We start from the raw sequence: 16,832 nt of genomic DNA, 5'->3' as shown, positions 1-16,832 counted from the left end.
CCGGATTGCTATGGATCTAGTAGGACCCCTAATAAAGTCTGCTAGGGGACATCAGCATATATTGGTAAAATTAGATTATGCCACCCGATATCCGGAGGCAATTCCCCTACTTAGCACCTCAGCTAAAAACATAGCAAAAGAGTTAATAGTCCTGTTTACCCGGGTCGGAATTCCTAAAGAGATCTTAACTGACCAGGGAACACCATTTATGTCCCAAGTAACAAAAGAGTTATGTAAACTCCTAAAAATCAAGCATCTCAGAACCTCAGTCTATCATCCACAAACAGATGGTTTAGTGGAATGATTCAATAAAACCTTAAAAAGCATGTTACGCCGGGCGGTCGATAAGGATGGGAAAAACTGGGATTGTTTGTTACCATACCTAATATTTGCGATTAGGATGGTTCCCCAATCATCCACAGGCTTCTCCCCGTTTGAACTATTGTATGGCCGACACCCAAGGGGCTTACTGGATATAGCCAAAGAGACTTGGGAACACGAGGTTACACCATACAGAAGTGTAATAGAGCATGTTGCCCAGATGCAGGACCGCATAGCTGCAGTCCTACCTATAGTGAGGGAACACATGGAAAAAGCTCAAGAGGCACAGAGGAATACGTATAATAAAGGTGCTAGGGTCAGAATTTTTTTTCCAGGCGATATGGTGCTAGTTCTTGTCCCCACCGTAGAGAGTAAATTCCTTGCTAAGTGGCATGGGCCATATGAGGTCTTGGAAAGAGTGGGAGAAGAAAATTACAAGGTGAGACAGCCAGGTAGGAGGAGACCTGAGCAAATTTACCATGTAAACCTACTTAAGCCCTGGAAAGATAGAGAGGTCTTGTTAACCCTAGTACCCCCAGGTCCGTCAGAGAATCGAGAAATTGACCCAGAGGTTAGCATAGCTGAAACCCTGTCCGTTCATCAGAAACGAGAGGTCCAGAATTTAGTGAGAAGAAACAAAGAAGTCTTCTCTACACAGCCAGGTAGAACTATCGTAATTGAACATGACCTAGTCTCTGAACCGGGGGTCCGAGTTAACCTTAAACCGTACCGAATCCCAGAGGCGAAAAGAGAGGCTATAAGTTTAGAGGTTAAAAAAATGCTAAAACTAGGCGTAATTGAGGAATCCCAAAGTGGGTGGAACAGCCCTATAGTTTTAGTCCCAAAGCCAGACGGTACAACAAGGTTTTGCAATGACTACCGTAAACTAAACGCTGTGTCAAAATTTGATACTTATCCTATGCCCAGGGTTGATGAACTGGTAGAGAGACTGGGCAAAGCCCGATATCTCAAGACCCTAGACCTAACAAAAGGGTACTGGCAGGTTCCCCTCACAGTAAGGGCAAAAGAAAAGATGTCCTTCTCAACCCCAGACGGCCTCTTTCAGTATAGGGTGCTGCCTTTTGGCTTACATGGAGCTCCCGCCACTTTCCAAAGAATGATGGATAAAATTTTAAAACCACATGCTCGGTACGCTGCCGCCTACCTGCATGATGTGGTAATCCATAGTGAAGATTGGCAATCCCACCTTCCAAAGGTCCAAGCTGTGCTTGACGCAGTTCGGTCTTCTGGACTAACTGCTAACCCCGCTAAATGCACTATTGGTCTGGAGGAGGCCAAGTATCTTGGGTATTCTATTGGCAGAGGTTTACTCAAACCCCAAACACTCAAAGTAGAGGCGATACAAAATTGGCCAAGGCCAGTTACAAAAAAACAAGTAAGGACCTTTTTGGGATTAATTGGTTACTATAGAAGGTTTATTCCCAATTTTGCAACTAAGGCAACCCCACTAACCGACCTCACAAAAGCAAGAGGGCCGCTAATGGTAAAGTGGTCCCCCAAAACCGAACAGGCCTTTAGAAGCCTGAAAGAAGCTCTCTGTGCCCAACCAGTGTTGGTCACACCTGACTTCTCTAAAGAGTTTTAGTCCAAACCGACGCATCTGAGGTAGGGCTGGTTTGCTGTACTCTCGCAGGAGTCTCAAGGTGAGGAGCACCCCATCCTTTATTTAAGTAGGAAACTAAATCCCCAGGAGAAAAATTACTCCATAGTCTAGAAAGAGTGTCTCACAATAAAGTGGGCTGTAGAGACGCTCAAATACTATCTGTTGGGGAGAAAATTCCGGTTGGTCACAGATCATGCACCCCTCACCTGGATGTGTCAAAACAGAGAGAAGAATGCTAGAGTGACCAGGTGGTTCCTAAGCCTACAACCCTTTAAATTTTCTGTGGAACACAGGTCAGGGCACAAACATGGCAATGCTGACGGGTTGTCAAGGATGCACTCCCTAATATCCATGGTCGATCATCCCTCGAGGTCGGAGCTGGGGGGGAGGATATGTGACAGAAACCAGGGTATGGTAATAAATTCCATATATAGGTCTCCCAGGATACTGAACAGTTTCTATCCTGTTTAGGCTGAAAAGTGTAGCCTCAGAATGCATGCACTCCATCCTACAGTTTGGCAAGTGCTGGAACTGAGGGATCCAGACCAGAGTTTTTCTGCTGCCTGATTTCTGTCACCTGTCCTGCTAGTTAGAAATCAGGTATTTAAGACTGATTTCCTGGTTCTTCTTCCCTCTCCCCAAGAGCCTGGAGGCAGGAAGGCTGCTGGAAGCAGAGAGGGGAAACGCCTCTCACCAAACAGGTTAAATCATTCTGTTCCTTTTTTCTAAAACTGCAAAGTTACTTATTTTTGTTGTTGGAAGTGGATAAGCCATTCCAACCCCAGTCAGGGAAAACCTTAAGTTAAGTTATTGCTCAGGCGAGCAGGGTTTGATTTGCTTATGTATTATTTTGTATTCCGTGTGGCAGTCTCGGTGCCTGGGACTGAATAAACCAGGCAGTAGCCTGTTTAAAGGAACAGCACTTTACGCCTCGTCATTTAACCTACCCTAAAAGACCGTGTTCTAACAGTCTCGGACAGACGGCAGAGCCCCAGGAGTAAGCCGTTTGTCACAATATCCTGTGTGTTTTTGTACCATATTGTGTGTTCACCTTCCCTGAAGGAATAAACTTTCTTTATCATTTCACGGTCGCATTCAATTGAACCCAGTTATTTTGGTGTATATTATAACCCTGCACAAGCTATCGTGACAGGTCAGCAGGCATTTATCGCTTTCTTAGGCTTGTTACTGGTACAGTAGTAAGAAGTTGCTTGCGCCCGTAGAAGTATGATTGATCCATCGTTGAAGCACAAGAGTTAAGATCAAGATGAGCGAGTATGGCAATAGAATTTATGTGAGAATATATGTAAAGTACCGCTGATGCCACAGGGGCAACATGTGGCACAAAGTGTTAATGATGGGCTGAGCTAAGTTGGTGATTGATTGACTACTGTGAGAAGGGGTCAAAAGTAGGAGTATACCTGACAGATTTCCTGGGGCCCAGCACTAGTTTCAACTGCCCCTCCCCCCCATCGCAGCCTTGCGAGCCTCCTCCACTCCCCCTTCACACATTCTCACTCTCCTCCTCCACTATTCCCCCATTCTTTCACACCTCCTCACTTTTCCCCTACCCCATGTATTTCTCATGACCAAGTAAATGGATGGAGAGTGAAGAAAAGTTTGAGGGCATTATATTTTCTGATAAAAAATTGTTTAGCCCTGAAACCTAAGCCAAAGCAGCCACTAAAGGTTCGTGTGTGGGGGGGAAATCTCGAGACTTTGACAAGGACCCATAGTTCTATTTGAAGCTAAGCTCCAATTTCAGTGTAGTGAGCAGTAGTACTCTAACTTAGGGGTGCGCAAACTGGGGGGTGCGGTGGTTGCAGGTCTTCCCAAAGACATTTAAATTAAATGCCAGGGGACCGCGCGAGGCCTCTGCAACCTGAATTTACTGAGATTCAGCTGGCACCAGGACGCGTCTCCATGACAAGATGGCATAATTTGACGCCGAACTAAGGTAAAGAGGGGCACAAGCACTGGTGGAGACAAGGCAGGGGCACAGCAATAAAAGTTTGCACACGCCTGCTCTAACTGTATCGGAATGGGACCCTTCACCTGTATCACAGGAACATTGGTTTTTTTCTCCAGGATTCAAGCATAAAGTGTTTTTTTTAGTTGTCAATTATCTCACAGGTATTACCATACATTTTAAATTTCTTCCCATCGGGTCACCATTTCTTCCAAGATAACGACCCAAAGCCCAGTGCATTAACTGCGTTTATTAAGAATCACAGTAGAATCACCAAACTTACATTTATCTTAATTATCCCGGACAGAGGCTGAAAATTGGGTGGCAGCAACCCATTGTATGAGTTGATGGAAGGGGTGTGCTACCCGCAGTTGATCATGCAGAGGTTCATCTCGATTTTGGATTTGGTCGGTTCGCAGTGGTACGGGGGCACGTACTCGGAGTGGGGGCAGGGACTCAGGTCATAGCAAATCAGAGGGATCGGTTTCAGAAAGTCTATTCAATATCTTTCGCCTTGAACGTTGCCATAATTGAACATACCCATCCAGGAAGTGTAAAGTGCCCAGTACTAATAAAGCAATAATTAATGCTTAAGTGGAGTTGAAAAGAATTCATACAGCCTTTTTTGTTGTTGTCGTAGAATGGGTACTTCGAAGCAATTATTCTTCTATTAATTTGGACACGGTCTCACTACTATCTGGACTTTGTTCCACTTTTATAACTCTGAAATGTTCTTTATATATTAATTTCTGCTTATGCACAATATCATTATATTATATTGTTTTGTTACTCCTGTGTCGCCACTCACACTGTTTTACCATAGGAAAGGGGGGGGGATATGGGGGGGAGGGGATAGGGAGAGGGGGTGAGGGGAAATATGGCAGCACCCAAATAGCTAAAGTCTGTGAGGACCTCTAGAGATCCAATATACCAGCAAAGAACAACAGATAATAACATAAAAGTGGTTTATTGGGTCCAAAATGCTCACATTTTGGACCCAATAAACCACTTTTATATGATTATCTCTGCCGGTATATTGGATCTCTAGGGATCCTCACAGACTATATATACATATATATATATATATATATACACATATACATATATATATATATATACATATGTATGTATATATATATATATATATATATATATATAGTATATATATATATATATATATATATATATATATATATATATATATATATATATACAGTATATTAAAAAAAAATAAACATGCTCCAGGCAGGTCTAGTCTTGCATTTATGTGCCATCTTAAAAACAGACAGAGACAAATTGGCTTAATGCATAGTGTTTTGAGTAAAGTGTGATCTTGCTACTTTTGATGAAAAGTAAGAGGTCATATTAAACAAAGAAAGGCAGTGTTTAAAGGGAGACATTTCTCCATTGTATCTTGTATTGAAACATCTTGGCATGCTTGGGCAAAGATACGGAACTGTATGCAATGTGCCATCTGCTGTATGCAACAAATTAATCCTACTATACAGATGTAGCAAGACATTGTTTTCGGTGCAACACAAACCATGTGTAAATCCCCGGCATCGGGACCGCTACTGAGTATCATAGGCGAAGATATTCAGTGCGCCGTCTATCCCCATAAATAATTCTGCCTGATGACCGCAGTTAAGCCTTAGGAAACAAAGTGTTCACGCGTCTGTAATCTCGCACTTTGTTGCGGTAACAGTGAGTCTTGCTACACCTGTAAGGCTGCGTCCATAGAGGGGTTGTCAGTGCTGGACCGCGCTGACGCTGAGGCTCGCCTGCTGAAGCTGTGCGATTTCATGCACATGCAGGCGAGCCAGCAGGCGCAATCGGGAGGCGAGGGGAGGAGGGGGGAAGCGGGGCAGTGATGTCGCTGGGCCAATCGCCCGTGACGCACCGACGTCAACGTCACGGCGCCGTGACGTTGCTTCGCGCTGATTGGATGTTTTCAGCCGACAGTCGGCTGAAAAATCCAACTCCTCAGCACGCCTGCGGACGCTCGCGTGAGCACCCACTAAAGACATCCTCATTGAGGATGCTGGGGCTCAGCGCGGAGCATCCACACGGCTCAGCGCGGCTTGTCCTTCTATGGACGTGGCCTAAGAGATCAAATGGTACGATTCAACATTTTGTAAACAAAGAAAAGGAGTGATGATGCTTCCCGATAGATTATAATCTTTAGTTGGTATGAAGTTAATGTATAACAGCATTAAAGCTTGAAGGTCAGCATGCCTTCTGCAGTATGAAAAGGTTGCAAATCTAAGAATAATTTGCCTTTTCGGTCATTCCCACATAAGAAATGTCAATAATGTTTTTCTTTGCGTCAGATTATTTAGACAGCGTACACCGGTCACTTTAAACAGGTGTGGCAAGGGAAAGCATTCTAAGGAAACTGAACTGAGTAATGCAGGGAGGGTTGGAAACCTTGCAAAGCAACGAGTTGGAGGCCTACAGCAATGAAAGGGCATATTACTGGTCCCACACCACAAACCCATATTGTTGCCGCTTCTGAAAAGTACACGAGATCATTGTAGTGCAGCAGGTGCTTCACCTGGTATAATATAAAAGAGAGAAAAGTTGCGCCAAAAATGAGTTATCCTACTGTTCAGTATATAGCTCCTGTCCTTGCACAATGCAGTTCCGCAGCCTGAGTCTCTCAGAGGTGATTCACCAACCTCTGTGTAGATACAGGTAGAAAAAGGGGGGTCCTCCGGCGCGTTGCTCTGCTTGTGGCTCCACGGCGTTTAAAGTATATAAAATATGGGAGAGAAGAGAGGGGACCACAGTAAGGGACCAACACAGTGATTATACACAGCTCTTCGTTTGAATAAGGGGGGGAGGGGGAGTAGGGGTGTTTAGAAGATCAGTGGAGGTTGAAAGATATTGCTGAATGAGAGGAGACACACTTACATCAAAATGTCTAATATCTTGAATTGTTGTACTCTTCTCTTTATATGGCTGTATTTGTTGAGGGTGAGGAAAAGCCTCCTGGTATCCTCATCAGATAAAAATAACATGTGCATTTAGTGCATATCACACTGGTTACCACTCTGTAGTTGTAAAACAGGATGGTCTCACACTCAGCTGTCTCTGCAGGAGCCTCTATGATGGTTCTGGGGCATGGGATCCTTCATGCACTCCTCACACAGCAGGACGCTGCTCACAAGGGGATTCCTTTCAAGCAGCCTGGTAATACTGCAGATTCAGGTACTTAGTGGGACCGCTCCGCAACCGGCGATATACTGCCTCCAGGGGAATTCCCCTACAGTCCCCCGTCTCTCCTGTGTAGATTTGCTGCTTTCCCCAGCTGCTATGATCTTAGGGCAGTCCAGAGCTGTTGGAATTGCTCTGCAAACACTTCCGCAACCGCAGGGGCTTACACAGCGTGCCACGATGCAGCTCCGTCACGTGGTGTAGCGGAGTGACGTCACAGTTCTCGTGGCAATGGAGGAATCAATAGGGAGGAAGAAGGAGAGTCCCTTACAGTCTCTTACCGGCGCAGAAATCACTCAGTTAGCACGGTGGCAGCCAATATAAGCTGATGGTGATACAGATCCAAAGGATGAATATAGGCAAAATTATGGCATTAATACATCCAACATGTTTCGTAGATCAAACTACTTCCCTGAAGAAGTAGTTTGATCTACGAAACATGTTGGATGTATTAATGCCATAATTTTGCCTATATTCATCCTTTGGATCTGTATCACCATCAGCTTATATTGGCTGCCACCGTGCTAACTGAGCGATTTCTGCGCCGGTAAGAGACTGTAAGGGACTCTCCGTCTTCCTCCCTATTGATTCCTCCATTGCCACGAGAACTGTGACGTCACTCCTCTACACCACGTGACAGAGCGGCATCGTGGCACGCTGTGTAAGCCCCTGCAGTTGCGGAAGTGTTTGCAGAGCAATTCCAACAGCTCTGGACTGCCCTAAGATCATAGCAGCTGGGAAAAGCAGCAAATCTACACAGGAGAGACGGGGGACTGTAGGGGAATTCCCATGGAGGCAGTATATCGCCGGTTGCGGAGCGGTCCCACTAAGTACCTGAATCTGCAGTATTACCAGGCTGCTTGAAAGGAATCCCCTTGTGAGCAGCGTCCTGCTGTGTGAGGAGTGCATGAAGGATCCCATGCCCCAGAACCATCATAGAGGCTCCTGCAGAGACAGCTGAGTGTGAGACCGTCCTGTTTTACAACTACAGAGTGGTAACCAGTGTGATATGCACTAAATGCACGTTATTTTTTATCTGATGAGGATACCAGGAGGCTTTTCCTCACCCTCAACAAATACAGCCATATAAAGAGAAGAGTACAACAATTCAAGATATTAGACATTTTGATGTAAGTGTGTCTCCTCTCATTCAGCAATATCTTTCAACCTCCACTGATCTTCTAAACACCCCTACTCCCCCTCCCCCCCCTTATTCAAACGAAGAGCTGTGTATAATCACTGTGTTGGTCCCTTACTGTGGTACCCTCTCTTCTCTCCCATATTTTATATACTTTAAACGCCGTGGAGCCACAAGCAGAGCAACGCGCCGGAGGACCCCCCTTTTTCTACCAGCTTCACCTTGTATGTTTGCACACCTTAGTTGTGACAAAGGCGATTCATGTCACCTTTCAACACAATGTTGGTTTATAGGAGACAATTGCACCTGTGCTAAACAAGTCAGTTTGTGTTTTTTAGTAGTGGGTTAGAGAGGTATATTTTTGAGTGTTTTGGTTTTATTTTTACACCAAAAGAACCTCCAGGCATAACAAAGAATAAGTTTGCTATTTTATTGAAACCGACACAGTAATTAGAGCTCTGCATCAGTTAACTTAACTTTTGTCAAAGGACAGCTGTAGTAATGTAAGTTACGGCACCTAAGATATTTTCAACTTGGATTTCTATGTAGAGGTAAAATAAGGACATTTCCCAAATATTTTTGCATGTATTGTGTTATCTGACGAAACAGTCACGGGCTACAGCTGTACAGTGCCCCCTGCATAATGAATGCAGGAGGGGCCACATTATCTTCCACTAAGGGCCTCATGCAGAGAGCAGCGCTATTTAAAATCTCGCCATTTTCCGGAGAAAATCGTGCAAAAAACAGCTGAAAATGGAGAGGTAGGAAAAACGCGCCATTTTTTTTTTCTATTTGAAAATCTCGCCGCGCGGCTGGCGAGAAACTACATCTCGCCAGTCTGAAAAATATCCGAATTCAGAAAGGCGCGCTCGCCATCTAGCGGCTGTTTTTGGCGCGATTTTCTTCAATTTTCTCCGACAACTAAAGTTGGCAAGAAGCAGGAGCTCGCCGGCTATAGGGAAAAAAAAACAAAATGCGCGATTTTTTTTTTCCCTTTCAGCTGCGCGCATCTCCTCATTTACAATTCTCCACATGCAGTAATGCTAAAAATAGCGGATTTCGCCCATTTCTGCATATGGAGAATAAAACTCTCCATTAAACCTACTTTTTATTCCCCTCTCCAATTTTAAATAGCGCTGCTCTCTGCATGAGGCCCTTTGTTACCCATTTGGAAATATACCTACAAGTGGCTAATTGGATGGCTGCTTTAACCCTTTGAGTGCAGGAGGGCACATCGTAATCACGTGATCGCGGCATCACAGAATACAGGAACAGAACAGTCCTTGTCTTCCCTTCCCCTGCCTGCTTGATCGCATTCAGCACTCCCCCGGAGCGGAGTACGTGATCTCACCCTGCAAAACGAGCTGAAAGCCCATGACACAGACAGGTCATCATGGGGCCCCTGGAGTGCCAGACCACATGACATGGGGGCTATGTTATGGGGCATGCAACAGGTTAATTATACTCTCGCAAATGGCGTAGCTCATAAGCCTCCTGTTGAACATAAAGTGCCGGTGTACGGGGGAGACAGCACATTTTCATTGACATGCCATTGAACCTTGTTGCAGGAACCTTCTCTAGTCTGCACTTTGTTCCATGAACTACTAGGCATATTGTGGCTCTGTGAGTTAATGTTCTTAATCAATTAAAGTGTTTACAAAAACTATTACTGTCCAGTACTTCACAACGATTTGCTGGACGCATAAGTTCCGTTTCACTAGCTACTTCAAAAATGTTTAATTGTATAATAAAAAGGTACTATGAGAATACTTTAAGATATTTCATAAACCCAAATCTAATCATGGGACAACATGCAGTCTCCAAAGTGTGGCCTTGATTAAAAGAATCCTTTATTTATTTATAGTGAATAAGGTTATTAAGCTGCCAGTAAACCAGTTATTTTAGCACATCCTGTTTAATACACAATGCAGGTACTTGTTCTTACTATATAAAAGAAGACATACACTAACTGAACTACAGATATATTTCTGATGATGCCATACATTTTTCTTCATTTTAGAAAGAAACACACACACATGGTTCTTTAAACCATTTTTAAATGTCAGTGTACAGTATATAGAGTATGCAGTGTTGAATAGGAGACACACACAGGGTGCTAGTAATCGGTGTGACTGACCACATACTGCACATTAGGGAGTCTCCACCCTTCATTACTACTTTGGTGGATGTGTTGCCTGCAGTCTTGCCCACTTAAGTTACTAACCTTAATAGTGTCCTACTGACATTGAACAATGACTACTAGTGGCCCCCATTACATTTAGCAAACCTTATTCATTTCCGTTGCTTGTGTGTAGAGGAGATCACATCGAAGCCCCAGCCAGCTGAAGAAGCGATCAGAATGGAAGAGGACTTCCTTTGCCATTCCAGATGTCATGACACGGACCACGAGATCACTACACAAGTGATCCTGTAGTTGCGGAATGTAATTGGCACCATAGTGCAGACGGCATTCATAAACTCATCAGGCTAATGTACTATTTGAGATTCAAATTTCACAAAATAAAATAAATACATGGAAAAGGGGTGTCACATTTCGTTTGACCAAAAAAAGAACAATTGAAAAATGCACCACACCATGGTTATTAAATTGTTTAATCATTAAAAAAAAATGTAATGGATACTACGAAGTTGTATTTAAAGACATTAATATCTAAGTAAGCAAAATGTTATTCAAGAAAAACATCAGTCATTTTATCAACTTAGTGATGGTCTGTCAATGCCCTCCTATAGGATAAAACACAATTTCTACCAGCCTTTTGCTTCTTCTTAAAAAATGTACAAAACTGGTGCCTGCAATTAAGTAGAACAGGTAAATAAGAGGAGCCCTGATATTCCCTGTACAATTTCGTTGCTTAGTGAGCCTACTGACAAACAATGAAGTGCAGCAAGTCCTGAAGTTATGGTCTCCAGTGTTTATTTGAGCAAATATCTTGTATATAAGTCAGGTCATCGACGTTACAAAATAAAATACATTTAAAAAAAGCTTCCAAGTGCACAGGAAAACTCACAATCATGTATCTCCTTGAAAAATAAAAATGTGTTTAGAGCACCGTTGATATAAAATGCTGGGCCAGCATTGGCTTCTTTGTCATACCTCGATATTTTCTAGATGCTGAGCAAACATTACACATGAAGTATTAGTAAAAACATACTACTTACTGTACCTTTGCATCACACAGAAAATAAGTAGTTCTCAAATATGGGTCATTCTTGCAACTATTGCTGTAAATCAATCTCCCTTACTTTGGCAGAATCGGAAAAGCATCACACCATGAAATAACAAGCTATTTTAATGCAGAGCTTTCAAACAGCTAGTCTCTTTAAAGATCTATAAAGTGCTGACATATCTTGCTCCACAGCAAACCCTCACAAAGTAAAACTATTCAAACACCAAGTGGAGAGAAAGAGGGGGGAGGTACCAGTTTCGTAACATGCCATTAACCACATCAAACTCGGATTATAAACAACAATGCCATATTTAATAAACTGGGACTTTCATTTAACCTATGTGGTTAAGAGACTGATGTGTATGCTTCATCTTAAACAGGCTTTAAAATGCCTTTAAGACATTGGATACTTTAAAACCGATGAGGTATTGACTGGCAGTATACTCTTTGCACAGTGTTTTGGCCTTTGTATTTACCACCTGCTTAAGGAAGGCAATATAGGCTATTGTGTCATATAAATGGCCAAGTACAACACTGATGTTGAGTGCAATGTGCTTTAGCATTCACCATGTAGCCTCATTTCAGACACCGGTTTCTTGCAAATATGCTCTATCATTACATATTCAAACACGTTGTTTATTTTTATATAAATGTAAATTGGTCATTGAAGTCACAAGGCAAAACTGAATACGATTTCCAAGTTCAGAATGTATGTGGAATGAGTGAGGCATTGTATGTGTAAAAGAATATGGACTATGTAGAACTGGCCCATAAGGACCTGCTTCTCTCTGCAAGATTTTTAAATATCTATATTCTAAAAGGTTGCTCTTATAAATTAAAAACTAGCTTATTCTAATGCACTTTTTACAATTACGTGTTTGTCTAGAATGAGCTTTGTACTGTAAATACTGCATCATGTTTTTTTGTGTGTATTTTTCCCCCACCTGAAATGTATCTGTTCTTAAAATCTGGCCCTTGTCTCCCTGTAATTGTGGTAATTGTTTTCTCCCTAAATATCATATAAATTCTTAAACGTATGCACTTTAAAATCATGCATATCCAGTGGATGAATCTATTTTCAAGATAAACTAAGTGATACAATGACTTCTTACAAAAAAAAAAAAACACAACAATTATCCCAGCTGAGTATCTTTCGAAGTCCCAAAGTGAACCATTGGCAAGATTGGCTTTTTGTACACATTCAGTTGCAAACTGTAAGTTTGGTGTATGTAAAGAATACACAGAAATGTACGCATATATGTGAAGAGAGAAAAGGGGGCACAACGTTTGGAAAAACAGTTTCTGCCAGATGCACATCTTTTTACCTCCCACGTTTTAACTGTAATAAATTAATAACGTACACATCTCAGAAATGAGCAATGAATATACAAGTTTAAATAATGCTATTAGTTGTAAAGAATCCCAACTTGTGGTTCACTTTGTATTCATTCTTTTGATTAACGCGAGGATAGCTCATGAATAGGTATTCTTACTTTTTATTGTCCCATTGCTTTTAATGGTTTTTCCAGTAGTACTCATCACTGGACCATCATAATATCCTTGATAAAAAAAAACGTTAATAACTAGCACAAGAAACTAAATGAATTGAATATTTTCTTTGTTTGGTACTACAGCCCAACACCTCCCCACAAAAAAAACAGCAATATGAAAAGTTCTTCAGAAAGACGCAATTCCCCCCCCACCCCCTTTGAGGTCTTGAAATCTTGTTTCCCTTGTTGGTGTCTTGAGACTGTTTTAGTCATGGCTATGTATTTATAGGTCTTTCTTCTGAGGAGGACTCAGTTTTCTCATTCCTCTTATTCGAGTTAAAAGTTGATTAATAAACTCCTGTAAAGATAAAAGGATGAAGAATTAAATAATGCAATACTAAAAACAGCTCCATGTACAACTGTTCAAATCTTCTCTATAGGTTTGGGATTAGCGTCATACTGGTGTGATTGGAATACAACATTGGGTTGCTAGGTGTGATGGCACGGGAGTAGGGAAGGTCCCTCAGGGTTGGTGGATAGGCCCCCCAGTGGGAGTGAGGTAGGGGTTAATGATTACTAAAGCGGTTAGTAAGATATTGACAAGTAATGTCTTATTAGTCTCTTTGGTATGCAAGGAGGGTTTGGTAGTCTAGTGTTAGACAGAGTAAACCCTAGCCCTTCATTATCAGCTAGACACGGGTTTCCCATGACTACATGGGCTACTATAGGGTAGCACGCACAAGTAACAGGACTGACTCTGAGAATAGCTGTGACGTGAGGGGGTAACCAGGCTCACAATAAAGGTTAAGCCTATTTGGTTACCTCTGATCCATGTATTAGGGTTCGGGAGTGTCAGCTCTTAAACCCAGTGATTATATATGCATTGTATGTACTGTGCGACAATAAAGTATTTTATGTGTTTTTACCCAGTAAATGTCCAGGTCACCCAGAACCTATATAGGGGGTCATGGGTTGGTTCCCTACTTCAGAACAGACCAGAAAGTTAAAAGAGGCATAGGGATGTGAGGTGTCCCTGAAACCATCGAGGGGTCCCTAGGTTAATGGGGATACTCAGGAAATGCCCAGGCCACCCAGAACTGGTATAGGGGTTCCCCAAAGTATATTCTCTAATAAAGTGTACTATATATTATGTTTTGTGTTTACTATAAGGTTCTATGCAGTCAGCTGGGACATATGTTTAAGGTGCCAGCTAGTCTGCATAGAATTCCTACATGAAAGATAAGGCGAGATGTTGAAAGGTGTCTGGGTGCTAAGTGGACAGGGCAGGGCGGAGTACTGGGTCCGGAGAACAGAGACCCCCTGGGGAGGGGACGCTCTGGTCTGCTAGATCCAGTGGCGCCTGCCCAGCGGGAGGCAATGGGCTGGTTAGGGAAAAGATGCTGATTGTAGGCACTTTTCCTATTGGCCAGAACATATGTCCTGCCCACGGGGCATCCCGAGCCGGCTCAACATGTCCCCTCACTGACAAGAACCAGATGAGCCCTGCTCTGATTGGCTGTTGATAATGATCTCATGCTTCTGATAGGCCTGTAGTATTCTGTGAATGAAACCCAGAAGTATTATAAACCCCTACGCCAATCAGATTTTGAGTTCTCTAAGATTCTAAGGTTCCACTTTCAAGTGTCCAGCAAGAAAGAAAGCGGGCAGGTCTTCCCAAAGTGCTGCATCAGCAAAATCTGTTTAGAATCTAGTCAGCAGGGAAAATCCTTATTTAGTATTCCCTAGGAGAGGCTAGTTTTTTACCCCAGTTCCCAAGTAAGTGTGTCTTTTCTTATGTAGTTTGTGTAACATTGTTTGTTTGCCTTTTCCTGTGCATAAATGTACAATTTATTTCATTAACTTGTTTTGCTCAATCTATGATCCGGATAAAAAGGTGTAAATGGCCTGGTCTACCGTGACAACCACAACACTGAGTTTGAAGCAGAGAAGCTTGGTTCAGTAATGGCAAGACATTTTTGGCCCCTTGCCATGATTTTCAGCCAATCAGCTTTGAGTTCTCATACACACTGAGAGCAGCACTCAGACAGGGGAGGTGATTGGATAGGAGGCACAAGCAAGGCACCGACTCCTCCCCTACCCCACCTACAGGGTCGCTCCGCACAGGAGACACTGAGGAGGAAGGGGTGTGTGTTTGCCTGTTTTGTGTGTGTACAGAGGGGGTGCTGCATTGTGTGTATGTTTGTGTGTACAGAGGGGGTGCTGCATTGTGTGTGTGTGTGTGTGTGTACGGGGGGAGGGCTGCATTGTGCGTGTGTGTCAGTTGTCTTTGTTTGCCTGTTGTGTGTGTGTACAGAGGGGGTGCTGCATTGTGTGTATGTGTGTGTGTACATAGGGGGAGGGCTGCATTGTGTGTTTGTGTACAGGTGGCCTGCAGTGTGTTTTTGTGTGTATAGATGGGGGGCGCTGCAGAGTTTGTGCTTATTTTGAGGGGGGTTGCAGTGTGGTGTGTATAGAGAGGGGCTTTAGTGTATTTACAAATGTATTTTAACAAGTACAGTAAAACCACAAGAAAATGTAGAATATTATGTTGATACAAATCAATATGACTACAAAAGTGTCTAGATTTTATATGAAAAAGGTGTATATATATATATATATATATATATATATATATATATATATATATAGTCAATGAAAAAATAGTTTGCACTCACAGTTTCTCACAACTGTGGAAGGTCCCACTCTGAGGACCGAAACGTTGGCTGCCCTGTGTTGTTAATACACTTTATTTATTCATTATACTGCGGTGTGCTGTCTCTTTGTTACCTGGATTTTCCTGGTCACCTCGTGTGTATATATATATATATATATATCAAAAAATAAATAGATGATACCGTTCTGTGGCTAACGAAATGCTTTTATTTGTGCGAGCTTTCGAGATACACTGATCTCTTCTTCCGGCGATGTTACAATGAATGAAGCAAGCAAAAGGTATACTTAACAACAGGGTCTATTGGAATGTTATCTGTGCTGGTCCTTCCCCCGGTGTGGATGTGTTTTATGGCTAGAGGTGTCAAAAGGTTCCCGAAAGCAAGTGATGTAAAAGTGTGTGTGTGTAACAGTGTGAATAAAAATGAATGGAGAGCCCACAGTATATGCAGTGCTTTACAAAAGGTGTGTGTGGAGTGCTTCATTCATTGTAACATCGCCGGAAGAAGAGATCAGTGTATCTCGAAAGCTCGCACAAATAAAAGCATTTCGTTAGCCACAGAACGATATCATCTATTTATTTTTTGATTATTGAAGCTCGGCTAACACGGTACTGATACCTCTACATGTATATATATATATATAGGCAGTGGAAAGGTTAAAGGGATGGGCATAATTCCTTGCTCTACTACCGCTGGGGGTTACAAAAAAAATAAATAAAACCTTTTTAAATTCAGTTATTGTTAGGATATGGATTTGCTGCGGAGTACACGTTTGGATTCATTTTCCTAAATACAATACAAATCTGCCAAGTTGTTCATATAAAACGATGAGCAGCTTTTCCCATGTGGATAAGAAAAATACACGTCTGTTAAGCCATTTGGCATGCCTTTAATGAATTTCCGTTCCATTTGTCCAATATCAATACTGTTTCTCAAAACAATCCATTCTGCACAACATCTTTTAGCTTCCAGGATTTCCATTTGCTATTCTTATTGAGTAGTTGCAACCATGGTGACTGAAAAAGTAGCCCTTTTCCTGCTGGGGTTTTGCAAACTAAAGGAGGCACAACAGTAGTACATTTCTTTAAAGAAAACCTTCATAGGAATCTTTGCATCTTCCAATTCCAAATACAATACAGAACGTTCACATTTATGTTCTACGCTTCTGTATATAGCAGCAGTAATGTACAGTTGTGTGAAAAAGAAAGTACACC

The 16,832-nt window shown here is 42.4% G+C and overlaps 1 protein-coding gene across 3 annotated transcripts in view; it reads right to left on the bottom strand.

The window, feature by feature from the left end:
• Positions 1–11,186: 11,186 nt before the first annotated feature.
• The window catches only part of PPP1R14C (protein phosphatase 1 regulatory inhibitor subunit 14C), a 106,778-nt gene continuing 101,132 nt past the window's right edge, over positions 11,187–16,832 (bottom strand). For all 3 annotated transcript variants that reach the window (XM_075596558.1, XM_075596557.1, XM_075596556.1), the window contains one exon: positions 11,187–13,304. In XM_075596558.1, the coding sequence (XP_075452673.1) occupies positions 13,230–13,304 (75 nt within the window). In that variant the 3' untranslated portion in view covers positions 11,187–13,229. The remainder of the gene's footprint in view (positions 13,305–16,832) is intronic.

This window comes from Ascaphus truei, chromosome 4 (assembly GCF_040206685.1).
Source record: "Ascaphus truei isolate aAscTru1 chromosome 4, aAscTru1.hap1, whole genome shotgun sequence".
NCBI classification, from domain to species: Eukaryota; Metazoa; Chordata; class Amphibia; order Anura; family Ascaphidae; genus Ascaphus; species Ascaphus truei.
The sequence above is the reverse complement of the archived record's forward strand: the minus strand, read 5'-3'. Positions and strand labels throughout refer to the sequence as shown.